General features: G+C 35.7%; 1 protein-coding gene across 1 annotated transcript; it reads left to right on the top strand.

Moving 5' to 3' along the window:
* The first annotated feature begins 9,189 nt into the window (after positions 1 to 9,189).
* LOC108205442 (leucine-rich repeat receptor-like serine/threonine-protein kinase BAM1) lies at positions 9,190 to 13,632 on the top strand. The gene is made up of 2 exons (XM_017375402.2): positions 9,190 to 11,942; positions 12,977 to 13,632. Exons 1-2 carry the CDS (start codon positions 9,353 to 9,355, stop codon positions 13,393 to 13,395), a joined length of 3,009 nt encoding a protein of 1,002 aa, XP_017230891.1. The 5' UTR covers positions 9,190 to 9,352; the 3' UTR covers positions 13,396 to 13,632.

A 13,632-nucleotide genomic window follows, 5' to 3' on the forward strand; every position in this document is an offset into this window, starting at 1 on the left:
AAATAAAATAATTCCAAACTCAAATTTTGTGATGATCTGATACCCTACCCGGATCATTTTACAGCATGCTCAAGATATGGATTATAGAAGGTTTCGTGTTCGTGGCTTCCCTTCCTTTACTTTATCAGATTAAGGACATATCTTTAAAGTTAAAGAAAATCAGACTGACAACAACACATAATCTACGATCGTTTAAATTTGAAAGCGACTTCAATTCTAATTTAAATAATTTTTGGTAAACATCACCGAATAGAGACAACGGTTTCGTAGATTTCTATGTTTATGCCTTTCTTGCTTTTAATTCTCAACTTTTTTGTCATTATTTGGATAAGTGTTGCTTAGTTAGTGTGCTAGTGACAGAAATTCTTTTGATCAATTCTTAAAGTGTGAAACTTTGTCTCATTACTTAATTCTAGTGGAGTAAATACTTTGGATTTAATATCATCTTTTCCATTAAGGTTTCTGATATTGTCAAATACCGCAATTGATGGATTAATCTAGTGAATGGTACACTGTTAACAAGTACTTTAAACATACATCATATTCAAGCAGGGTCTTCGGAACAATTTTAGTGCTCGAACATGCAAGTGTGAGCTACTATATATTTTAATAGTTCATACAAATTTGCAACAGAACGATCATAAATTATTGTTATATTTAAAGAAAATGGCTAAGTACCATTTTCTGAGAAAAATTAATAGTTTTTCTATAAAAAAAAGATATTTAGCCATTCTTTCACTCTATAAATCAAAAAAAATAATATTTCGCTCTTATCCTTGATAACCGTCAACAGTTATAGGAGTTGCTATTTTAACGGATGGAATTTTTTCTGCTAATTTCATCACAATTGAAAGCTGTACCCACAAATTGTCCCCCCGTTCATCCGCTCGTTGTTTTGCAGTATATTGTTTACTGGTATATTTATCGGTTGAAACTTTTGTTTTGTGATGAATCCACAAATGACCTCAACTCATATCCAGCAGTTTCCGAGTATTTTCTGTCTTGAATATAACTGTCCGACTACTGTGGTTGTTTTACAAGATCTTTGCGGTGCCAATTTTATTCCCGGAATCTTTGTTTTCTGATTTGGTGGTAACTGTCGAGATGAAGTTTTGTATACGGGACAGGATTGCTCAGATTTTTTTCTATTTTAAAAAATTTGCCAGTTATCTTCACATCTATCGTTGATCTATGTATTATTTTAATGATGTAAGATGTGGTGTTCAAGTACTCCAACAACCAACATAACAAGACTCTAAGGAGTCCAAATCAAAAACAAAAAAAATATCCAATCACACATATTTAAAATTTTGGCTATCAAAATATAATAATGGAAAATTCGGACAACCAATTATTTCCTTATTCTTTATTCAATTTGTTCAAATTATTATTCACATAATCGCATTTGAATATTGTTTTGATCAAAAGCCTTATAAGTTGGATTTAGTTAAGGGTTCCCCGTTTACAGCAACTCCAGCAGCTTCCCTATTTGGAGTCTTAAACCAAAATATGAGGAATATGGGAAAATAATCCACTCCAACAGTATCTTAGTGATTCCCTAAATCACTAAGATCCACTAGCCATGCCTTATCTTTAGGTAACCTCTCTTCTCTCCTAAATCTTATTTTATAATATATTTTGAATACAAACATGTTCTCTCTCTTCACCTATTGCAATAATGGTAACTTTTAATAATAAAATAATATATAAGGAATGAATATAAGGAATATTGTTGGAGGTGAGAATAGCTATTATTATCTTAAGTCACTAGGATCCAATATTTTATATTATATTTAAGGAATGAGTTAAGATGCTGCTGGAGATGTTCTTACGCATTTTCTTAACAAATAATAACAACAATGTTTTTTCTCTCCAAAAAATAAAAATAAATAACAACAATGTTTTAAGGAAATATTTAATAATCATTGTTCTAAGAAAAAACTGATTTTTACATAATGAATAAAAATAATATCCTCCTGTTGCATATTTGAAATTACGACCGATCGAAACAGATAAAGTCCGGTCACAAATTTGAACAACAAATTATTCTTCATATTTCAATTTGTTGTGATCAAACTGCTGCATAAGTTGGATATCGGCATATCGCTAAGGGTTTCCCCGCTGACTCATTTTGGGAACAAAATGTGTGTGCATGTGTGAATATATCCTACTGATAACATAGGTAAAGTTGGTGAGCAAGATATTGTGTGATTTCTGGGTCCCCAACCACGCAACGAAGAGAAGTGGAAGTGGAGGAGGAGCAGTGTACCTACGACGATATAAGCAAGTGGAGGAGCTTTCTAGTGAAAAAGAGAGAGCCAATGTGACACTATACTTGACTCTGCACTTTCCAAATTCATTCAGATACTCAAATTTACACATACTATACATGTATGCAGATTTGTGGAGCGTGAAAAAAGGATGTGGAATATATCATTGATATATGATTAGTGTTGCGGTTCTAGCTCGATTACTTAAATCGTCAACATTTCTGGAACCAGAGAGATATCGTTGGACCAAGAGACGATTGATTATTAGCGATTTATTTTGGAGCTTTTCCTTTAGTTTTCCATGCTTTAGTCTAATCCGGCCTCTTGTCTGTTTCTTTTCTTTCTGCCTTCCTTTGAAAAACGATTCTTCCAAATTCTTTAACAAAATATGCCATATTCTTTAAAAAAAGCTTCTGTATTATTGTTTCGGCATCCCGAAAGGTTTCAAGACATGTATGAAACTGTCAGAGACTTTTTATTTTTATTTCGTATTTAAAGAAGATATACATATGATCATTTATCGTTTAAAATCTCGATTTGTTACAGAAAGACCGGATCTTATATTGTTAAACACTCGGCTAATTGCTAGCTCATTTTGATCAGGAAAGTATCGGATGCTTCTCCAGTCAAAAAGATCATGCATGTTCTTTTCATAATACTCCAATACTGTATTAGAGCATCTCCGACCATCTAAAAAGATGAGTTGGCATACTTAAAATAAAAAAATTTAGCCAACAGTTCCAAAAATTCAACTCCAACCATGCTCAGCTATTGTCTATAAATTTAGCCAATCTCCTACGAATGGCTAAATTTGTCGAACATCTACAGGTCTGTAAGAAAATCTGTAGGAAGATTGTACATCATTTATTACCATATTGAACTGATATATTCTATTTTAACAATTTAAAATATTAATAACATACGATTTTTAAATTATAGTCAACCAATATAGCCAGTACCATTGAAGCAAAATGTCTTACAGGTTCAAAAAATTTTACATAATATCTTACAGATCCAATTTAGCCAACGATTATAACCAACGCCGTTGGAGATGCTCTTACTACTAGTTATTAGATCATTTCCATGTAATCTTAGGTGTAACTATTTACATTAGTGGAAGATTGATCATTTCATTTGGAGAAGAAGTCAGCTAAAGATGATGATGCATTTCCTTAATCATGTTTAGCACTAATTATATATACATATTTTAATCTTTACCGGTTTGCCTTTCTTTTTTTCGATTTGACTAATCACAGAGGTCAATATTTCGGTTTTATTCCCGTCTCTACTAAAAACGTGACATTTAAAATGCTGCTGATGTCACGTGTGCATTTTATTTTTGGTTTTGATTACATATCAGCTCGATTATTATCAACTATGCAGCAGGGAAGGATACAATTCTACAAAGTCTTCCAAAATCGATGCATTTCTGATTCGTTCTCGTTTTCATCAAATTTAATAAGCTGAATAATTTGGAGTTAGACTCAGTGATCGGAATGAATTTAGTGTTAGAAATTGTTTCACATGTGTTGCACACGAGGCAGATTGTTAGGGTGTTTTTTGTGCGGGCTCGATCCAAAACAAACAATATCATACTGTCATGATTTGTTTAGAGCATCTCCAACCAGGAGAAACTCTTAGCTAAAAGTTTAGGTGGCATTTCAAAATTAAAAATTTTAGCCAATGCCCACAGGATTCACCACTTTAACCACAGCAAGCTCTTGTCTATAATTATAGCTATCCTCTTATGGTAGTGAATTCCACGTCATTTCCCGCAATTTATTTTCTTCATTCCCGCTGATTACATATAAATTATTATCATATTAAACTGATATATTTTATTTATAACAATATAAATATTAATAACATACTATTTTTAAATTACAGCCAACCAATATAGCCAATACCATTGAAACAGGTTCAGCAAATTTTACATAATGTCTTACAGGTCCAATTTAGCCAACGATTATAGCCAATGCCGTTGAAGATGCTTCCCGCAATTTATTTTCTTCCTTCCCGCATATAAATTATTATCATATTAAACTGATATATTCTATTTATAACAATATAAATATTAATAACATACTATTTTTAAATTATAGCCAACCAATATAGCCAATACCATTGAAACAGGTTCAGCAAATTTGACATTATGTAAAATTTAGCCAACGATTATAGCCAATACTGTTGGAGATGCTTAGAGCATCTCCAACGGCATTGGCTATAATCGTTGGCTAAATTGGACCTGTAAGACATTATGTAAAATTTGCTGAACCAGTAAGACATTTTGCTTCAATGGTACTAACTATATTAGTTGGCTATAATTTAAAAATAGTATGTTATTAATATTTTAAATTGTTAAAATAGAATATATCAGTTCAATATGGTAATAAATGATGTACAATCTTCTTATAGATTTTCTTACAGACCTGCAGATGTTCGACAAATTTAGCCATCCATAGGAGGTTGGCTAAATTTATAGACAACAGCTGAGCATGGTTGGAGTTGGGTTTTTGGAGCTGTTGGCTAAATTTTTTTATTTTAGGTATGCCACCTCACTTTTTAGCCAAAAGTTTTAGATGGTTGGAGATGCTCATTCGCTCGGATGCATTCCGAAATGAAATATGTTTAAGTATAGCTGATTTCATGCGATTTGATTCCGCGAATTTTGGCCTTATTTTCTACAAGAATCTTTGAAATGGGATGCACAGGCTAAACAACAAATGAGACCAAAGCTTTACGACATAACAGGTAAATTTGTGGCTGATACGAAATACTGGTACTAGGCAGACACTATAGATTGAATGCAGTGCACAATCTGATAGTACTGATTGGTTTTACTATATGTCTTCGAACTCAACCTCAGATTTTCCTGTTCAAAATCTCATAGTTACATTGTACCTAATTCTGTTATTACAGTCATTCTTTTAATACACAGTAAATTTTAAGTCCTAGTAATCTGGGAAATGACATTCTTGTACCAGGGCTATTCTTTTTAGAGATCCTCTTAAGCTGTACTTGCAACTCCAGTTTACATGTTTAACATGTTGATGCCTGGTAACCAACACACAGACAAGTTGTTGTCTGTTTTGATGAACTTTGAGGTGGATGAGAGCTACTCAGCTACAATTCAACTTTGAAAGTACCCTTATATCAGGTTTAACTAGCGATTGACTGTAACCATCTTCTAGCTGTTTTCTATTGGTAGAAGACAAAAACACTATAACATATATCATGTTAAGTGACTAATTCTCCTAAAACCTCAAGGTGTTAGGAGGAGGGGTTACCAGTATCATATTATATTCTAACAGATACTAATCATAAATGACGTAGTCCAGTGCATTCACATAAAAAAAATTTGGGATCAATACTTGTCAGTTTTCAGAGATAATTATATTAATCATTTGCAAGATCCGGACATCATATATAATAATTAAATTTCATGTTATTGTTTCAATTGTTTTTTACATAATCTAAGATCTTGTGATCAAATGTTTGTTAGTTTGTACATAAGCATCCATAAGAGATCTGGACCGTGACCCTTCAAATGGTCAGAAGCTTGGCCATTATATAGACAAGGACACTTCAAATGAGCCCCCCAACCTTCAAAAATGAAAATACACAGTCTCTCCCCCCATATGTTCTTCAAATTAACAAGAGCTGTGGACCCCAGTACCCCCACCACAAACACATAAAGTTTAACACACTACACAGAGAGGCTGGAACAAGCAAGTACTGTATCAAAAACAGCAGCACACTTTCCCATGCATTTGGGCTCATATATAGATTTTAATTTCCTTCTTTATTTGGTTCTTTACTGAGAAAAAGAAAGGCAGGTTCTTGAAGCTAATATAACAATAGCACTCTTTTCCATGTGAAGAGATTGCAGTATTTGAAAATGGTAGCCGGTCCACAACTGTCGATTATTGGCAACAAACTAATAACGGTTCCGCTGATACGAAAAATCCTAAAATGAGTCATTTTTTTACGGATAGATATTATAGCCCCATGCATTCACACCAAAATAGGCTTAATACCTGCGCTGATAGTATGTTGCATCAATCACTTATCACGGATCCGCCCTATGGAAATTATCTCTCTTTTTTCTCAATTGGGACAACAAAAGCAAATGTATTTGGATACCTTTATCTTTTAATCAGCCATCTCTTTAAGACTATTCCATCTTCTCTCTGGATCATAAAGTAAAGCCCAAATGCTACATTAGACAATGCAACTGCATGGAGAATTGGTCCCAGTCCACACAGAGCTGTAGGCCAACTGAGGAGGAGAAGGAATAAAGCAGAAAAACAGAGGGGAAAAAGTTTCTTTGGTTCCTACCTTCCATGCCATGTATCGAAATACTACAGTCTATTCTGTAATTATATATTGATCATTGGACCAAAAACATTGTAATCATATATTAATAATCATCTTCTTTCTTGCTTCTTACACATCCACAGGAAGTTGCAGGCACATGTTTACATACCCAAGATATGAATCTGCATCACTTAAATATGTGTCAAGTAAAAAATTACCCTCAAGTGTGCATGTCTTGTTATTATCCTAAGAATCGGTATTCCGAAATAGTGGGGACTAAAAAGATATATCGCTGAATTTTGAAGTTCAGTCGGGCTCAAAATCAGTTTATACCGATTTTTTACTAAAACTCAAAGCTTATAAACAACATTAATTTTCATAAGCCAGTCGAGACGAGACTTTTACCTAGGTTAGCCCCTGTAGCTTGGCCCCGAGCCTCATGTATATATTGGGGCCGTTTGGGTGAATTTAAAATAAGTGCTTCTTGTTTAAAGTAAAGAAGTGAAGTAGAAGTTAGAAGTTATAAGTGATTAAAGTGTTTGGGAAAGAAGTAGAACTCATGAAATAAAAGCTAGTATTTTCAGCTTTTTATAAGACTGTTTGATTTTTTACACAAACGGTACAAATAAGTGCTTCTAACTTGTAAATTCAGAAGCCGGATTTTTAAGCCCGGCCAAACACCCCCATTAACCTGTCACTCAGGCATGCAGAAACTGACCTGCGCTCATGCTCATGCGTTATATTAGCTATTTAGCTCTCGTCAAACTGTCCTAAATCTAAGAAAATAATGAAAGGAACTCTAATTTCAAGGCAATCCTAATTCCTTATTGACTGACACCGCGATCTTAGTTGGTTTCTTTAAACGGCTAAGTGCTAAGTAAAACCTGATTCTTCGACAACTTTTAAATTAAAAAATCTACTGACTCACTTGGTACCACAGTCCACAGATGATTGTGTAGTTCAAGAGGGTTCCTAACCAGCTGCTTAACCTATTAAGGGGTGAGATCCACAACATGATGTCGCCCATGCAACTATGCAAGATAAATTTGTTAAATACATGGTGGAGTATCTAGGTATGATGAACCATGAACAATGATAATAATTCTAGCTAGTTGTCTACTCATGAAAACTGCACCAGCTAGCCATTTGATCATATCCCAGACCAAAAGAATTGCCATATAAAATTCATATCATTCATGATTTAGTTATCTCTACTGATCCCAGCTGATCATTTCTATATTGGCCTAGTGGCAGAAATCATTGCACCACAATTTTGGCCAGTAGATTTTTTTTAGTTCACTTTTACTGTTTTATAATTCAAATGTTATGTGTCCGCGGATTTAGCTAAAATTTAGAGTTTTCGCTATATTTCCTCCTGTTTGCGCTATGTATTGTGGCAGAAGGCTTTTTAACTAGATTTTTCTTCTGCTATGAAACATGGGGGCTATATACAATTAATTCAGAAGATGTAATTGTGGAACCACCCCTGTCGATAGTTATATGTCTAGCATAGTGGTTCATTATATTTCGTCTCGTAACTCTTGTTCTTTTCTATATATGAGTCCGAGGTTGAATTGCAGGTCTGTAGGAACATGATGCATGTACCTGGCCACACTCCACACTTAATCACAGATTTCTTAATTTAAGAACTGAAAAATCCCTTAAATATATTGATATTGATACGGGATGCACTTAAATATCCTGAATATAAATGATACTTCATCCGTTCCATTTTATAAAACCCCTTCTACTTCTACTTTGAAGTACGCAATGATTCATATAAAGTGAGACGAGGGTAATAGAAGACAGACCTGATACACCAAGACTTATGTGCTTGACACACAAAATGTGCATAAGATGTAATATTCACATCCTCAAACGAATTCATAGCAACAGTATAATGAGTAATTCCTTTAATGTTGGTTTTTAAGAAGCCAAGATTTGTATTTTTCATCTGATCCCCATATAGAGTCATTATCAGATCTGGAGTCAGTGACAGAAAATGACTTTGCATTACTTGGCATTCATTGATTATATGTAGCTTCTTTTCTTTTCCTCTTGTATGTATAATGTGTGTCCATATTTATCTCCATTGTCCTGAAATGATTGTCATATATCCAGCTATGTAGACAATTCATTCCTCCAATCTTGGCTCACCATTACTCAAAGTTGAATTCCTTCCTCTTTCACTCAAACTATTGAGCAACCTTTAGTTAAAGATAAAGGGTATTTTTGACATATGAATAAAGATGCACAAATGAAAAGAAAAGTGAGAGAGAGAGAGAGAGAGAGAGAGAGAGAGAGAGAGAGAGAGAGAGAGAGAGAGGCCACCTTTACTTTTTTTTTTTTATTTTCCTCTCATCTGAACTTTAAATTTCTGTTTTTTCATCCAACGGCTGTTTCTTCTATTTTTCCCTCACTTTGCCTTTCACTTTTTTTTTCTTCTTTTCCTTTCTTTCTTGACAGATATTATACATGAGCATTCTACACCAGTTTTCATTAACCTTACATCTAATCATCAAATAAAGAAGAAAAATAAAATACAAAAGAAAAGCACAGCAAAGAAGATTAAAAGGAGAGGCTTAGCTTCTTCCTTGAACTTGAAGACTTCTTTTGTTCTTGAAGATGTTTGATTCTTTAACTCTCTACACACTTGAAGTTTCTCAAGTTCTTTCAACTTTTGATTCCTTTTTTAGAAACCCCATTACCATCCAAACACTTGTATCTCTTAGTTTCTTCTCAAAGTCCATCCAAACTCATTTCCCATGAATTTTTTTCAACTAAAAATGATACCTTTTTATGTACTTGCACTCCTATCTACTGTAAGTACCTCTGTTTCATCCTCTGCTAACAGTGACCTTCATGCTTTAATCACTCTCAAACAAGGCTTTGAGTTCACTTCTCCAGTTTTAAGTAGTTGGGATTCTTCAAAACCAAGCTCATTATGTTCATGGGCTGGTGTCAAATGCTCCCAAGGGAGAGTCATTTCCCTCGAATTGTCGAATATGAGTCTTGGTGGCTCTGTGTCTCCAGTTGTGTCAAGTCTTGACATGCTGAGTGAGCTCTCACTTGATGGAAACAACTTCACTGGAGAAATCAGGATATTGAATTTGAGTAGCCTTCGAGTTTTAAGAATATCGAATAATATGTTTAGTGGGAGCTTGGATTGGGACTACTCAAGCCTAGCAAACTTGGAAGTTCTTGATGTTTACAACAACAATTTTACTTCTCCACTGCCTACTGAGATTTCAGGTCTCAAGAAACTCAAGTACTTAGACTTGGGAGGAAACTTTTTCTTCGGAAAAATCCCAGAGGGTTATGGAAGTTTGATTCGGCTTGAGTACTTATCTCTTGCAGGGAATGATCTCCGCGGTAAAATTCCAAATGAGTTGGGAAATCTAACCAACTTAAAAGAAATATACTTGGGATATTACAATGAGTTTGAAGGTGGGATTCCAAAGGTGTTTGGCAACTTGGTGAATCTAGTCCACATGGATATTTCCTCCTGTGGATTGGATGGTCCAATTCCTCCTCAGTTGGGGAACTTGAAGTTACTTGACACACTATTTTTGCACATTAATGCACTGTCAGGTTCAATTCCTAAACAACTTGGAAATTTAACAAACTTGGTTAATCTTGATCTTTCAGCCAATGCATTATCTGGCCAAATTCCATACGAGCTCATTCGCCTCCAGAAGCTTAAACTTTTGAATCTTTTCATGAACAGATTACATGGGTCAATTCCAGATTTCGTTGCAGACTACTCAAATTTGGAGGTTCTTGGGCTGTGGATGAACAACTTCACAGGCATAATACCGCGGAATTTAGGCCAGAACAGGAAGCTAAAAAATATTGATTTATCCACAAACAAACTCACTGGTACAATTCCTCCAGATTTATGTGCTTCAAATCAGCTCACTGTCTTGATTCTGCTTCGAAACTTTCTTTTTGGATCAATACCGGAGGACCTGGGCACCTGTTCAACCCTCGTAAGGGTGAGACTGGGGGATAATTACTTGAATGGTAGCATTCCAAGGGGCTTCATTTACTTGCCTCAACTCAACTTAGTTGAGTTGCAAAACAACTACTTGTCTGGAACATTGTCTGAAAATGGAAATCTTTCGACAAGTCCATCAAAGATGGAACAGCTGAATTTGTCAAACAACCAGCTTTCAGGTTCTTTACCAGCTTCTTTCTCAAACTTTTCATCCCTCCAAATACTTCAACTCGATGATAATAAATTCTCCGGTCCAATTCCTTCCTCAATTGGTGAACTCCAACAATTATCCAAGCTTGACCTCAAGTTAAATTCTCTGTCTTTTCAGATCCCACCAGAAATTGGAAATTGTATTCACTTGACCTACCTGGACTTGAGCCAGAACAACCTTTCTGGTCCAATTCCCCCTCAAGTTTCCAATATTCGAATCCTCAACTACTTGAATCTCTCAAAAAATCAGTTGAGTGATACCATTCCCAAATCAATAGGCTCTATGAAAAGCCTCACAACAGCTGATTTTTCTTTCAATGATCTCTCGGGTAAGCTACCCGAATTAGGCCAATTTTCTTTCTTCAATGCTACCTCATTTGCGGGTAATCCTCAACTTTGTGGATCCTTATTAAACAATCCATGTAATGTCAGTGATATGGCAAGTCAGCCCGGAAAATCCCACAGCAACTTCAAGCTTATATTCGCGTTAGGCCTGTTGTTCTGCTCTCTAGTTTTTGCAGTTGCAGCAATGTTCAAGGCCAGGTCATTCAAGAAAAATGGCTCTCATTCTTGGAAAATGACAGCATTCCAAAAGCTCGATTTCACAGTTTTCGATGTCCTGGAATGCATGAAAGATGGAAATGTAATAGGAAGAGGAGGAGCTGGCATTGTGTACCACGGAAAAATGCCAAATGGGGTCGAAATTGCAGTAAAAAAGCTTGTTGGATTTGGTACAAGCAGCCATGATCATGGCTTTAGAGCTGAAATTCGTACTTTAGGCAACATTCGACACAGAAACATCGTCAAATTGCTAGCCTTTTGCTCAAACAAGGACACGAATTTGCTTGTCTACGAGTACATGAGGAATGGGAGCTTAGGAGAGGCTTTGCATGGGAAAAAGAGCGCAATTTTGGGCTGGCATTTGAGGTACAAAGTCGCGGTCGAAGCTGCAAAAGGACTCTGTTATCTTCACCATGATTGTTCACCATTAATCGTCCACCGCGATGTGAAATCAAACAATATTTTGCTGAATTCAAGCTACGAAGCTCATGTTGCAGATTTCGGATTAGCAAAGTATTTAATCGATGGCGGTGCTTCTGATCAGTGCATGTCTGCAATTGCTGGTTCTTATGGTTATATTGCTCCAGGTACATACCAAATCTTACAACTCATCCTCTTTTCTTCCAAACTTGCTTAAATTAGTTTCTACAGTTTTGCATCACAATCTTGGGTTTTTGGACTTGATATCATGCATAATTAATATGGTCACTTAATCTTGAGTTCTCGAGAATTCTTCACTTAACATGGTATCAGATTCAGGCCAGCGGAGATCACTTAACGCACCATACAAAAATGCGAAAAAGAAACGGCCTGCAATGATAATGTTGGGTTAGGCATGCAAGTTATGTTTTATGAGTGCTCTATACCACTCGAATACTTTGTCCACTTGATAGTATAGTCTTTGCACAAGTGTGGAGTATAGTTGTGCTGTTAGTGACTATAAAAAAACAAACGATTCTCATGAGTCAACTGTTTCAACATAATTGAATAGCTAGGTTTGTATGATCATGTGTATTTAAGGTTGTTTCATTTAAGGAATATTAGCCTCTCTCGTATTAGTCTATTAGATGCACATGAGAATGAGACCCGACTCCGAAGTCGGAGTATTTTTCAACTTATAAGTTACTTATCACTCGGATATATTCCGAGGACAAAAGTAGTACAATAAGAGAAGTCAGTGGACTATCCATGATCATCACAAGTGGAGCACACAGTAAGGCTATCAGGTTGATTTATAGGAATAGATGGCAACTCTATTTTGAGCTAAAGTGACAGGTCAAACAAACACCCATCATTTTTCGGGTTCGAGAGAAATGATGGATCACATAATAGAATTTTATGGGTAAGCACACCAGATCACATCCCCCTTGAACAGCGGGGTCCACTCATTTGTTTATGATCAGAAAATCTGATGGGTGGATCTGACAGAATCTGACATGGGATGAATGTCGGAAGTTGCTGTGTCGGGTATCGTGAAAGGCGACTGACGTGCCTCTTTTCACTTCACCCGATAATTACTACTCCGTCCGTCCCAATCAATTGTATTTTTTTTCTACTAATATGACAAAAAATATGACACAAGTCGGAAGTTGATCTAATATTTCATTATTTTGTATTGCAGAGTATGCGTACACCTTAAGAGTCGACGAGAAAAGTGATGTCTACAGCTTCGGAGTGGTTCTCCTTGAGCTCATCACCGGACGTCGTCCCGTTGGAGAATTCGGGGACGGGGTCGACATTGTCCAGTGGGTGAAAACAACCACAAATTTCCGCAAAGAACAAGTGAACCAAATATTCGACTCGAGGCTCACGACCGTGCCTCATGACGAAGCAATGCACTTGTTTTTCATCTCTCTACTATGCATTCAAGACAACAGTGTCGAAAGGCCGACAATGAGGGAGGTGGTTCAGATGCTCTCGGAATTTCCTCGTCACACTCCGGATTATCAAACATCATCTTCATCTATTGCTTGTCAAAAATCTAAAAAACCCGAAAACGGAGAAGCTTGCACGAAGAATCGACGAGATCTCTTGGTATAATTAGAGTTTTCTTTGTTATTATTTTTGTTTATATATTGGGTTGGTTTGGTTATATAGTCTTGCAGAGTAGAGTTGCAATGTGCAATATTAGCTGGGGATTAATCAAAGTAGGAATAATTATGCAAATGTACTTGATTATGAGGGTGGGATTAGTTCAAAGCTGGCTAAAAAAAGGTTGCAAGCTTAATTAACGAGGGATATGTATAAGTTTATGTGTATATTATATTATTTTACGCA

Source organism: Daucus carota, chromosome 1, assembly GCF_001625215.2.
Source record: "Daucus carota subsp. sativus chromosome 1, DH1 v3.0, whole genome shotgun sequence".
Lineage (NCBI taxonomy): Eukaryota > Viridiplantae > Streptophyta > Magnoliopsida > Apiales > Apiaceae > Daucus > Daucus carota.

Bases quoted from the DNA above. Each gene is read 5' to 3' on its own strand.
- LOC108205442 (XM_017375402.2), top strand. From the start codon at position 9,353: ATGAATTTTTTTCAACTAAAAATGATACCTTTTTATGTACTTGCACTC. The intron at 11,943-12,976 runs GTACATACCAAA...TTTGTATTGCAG, and splicing joins TTATGGTTATATTGCTCCAG to AGTATGCGTACACCTTAAGA.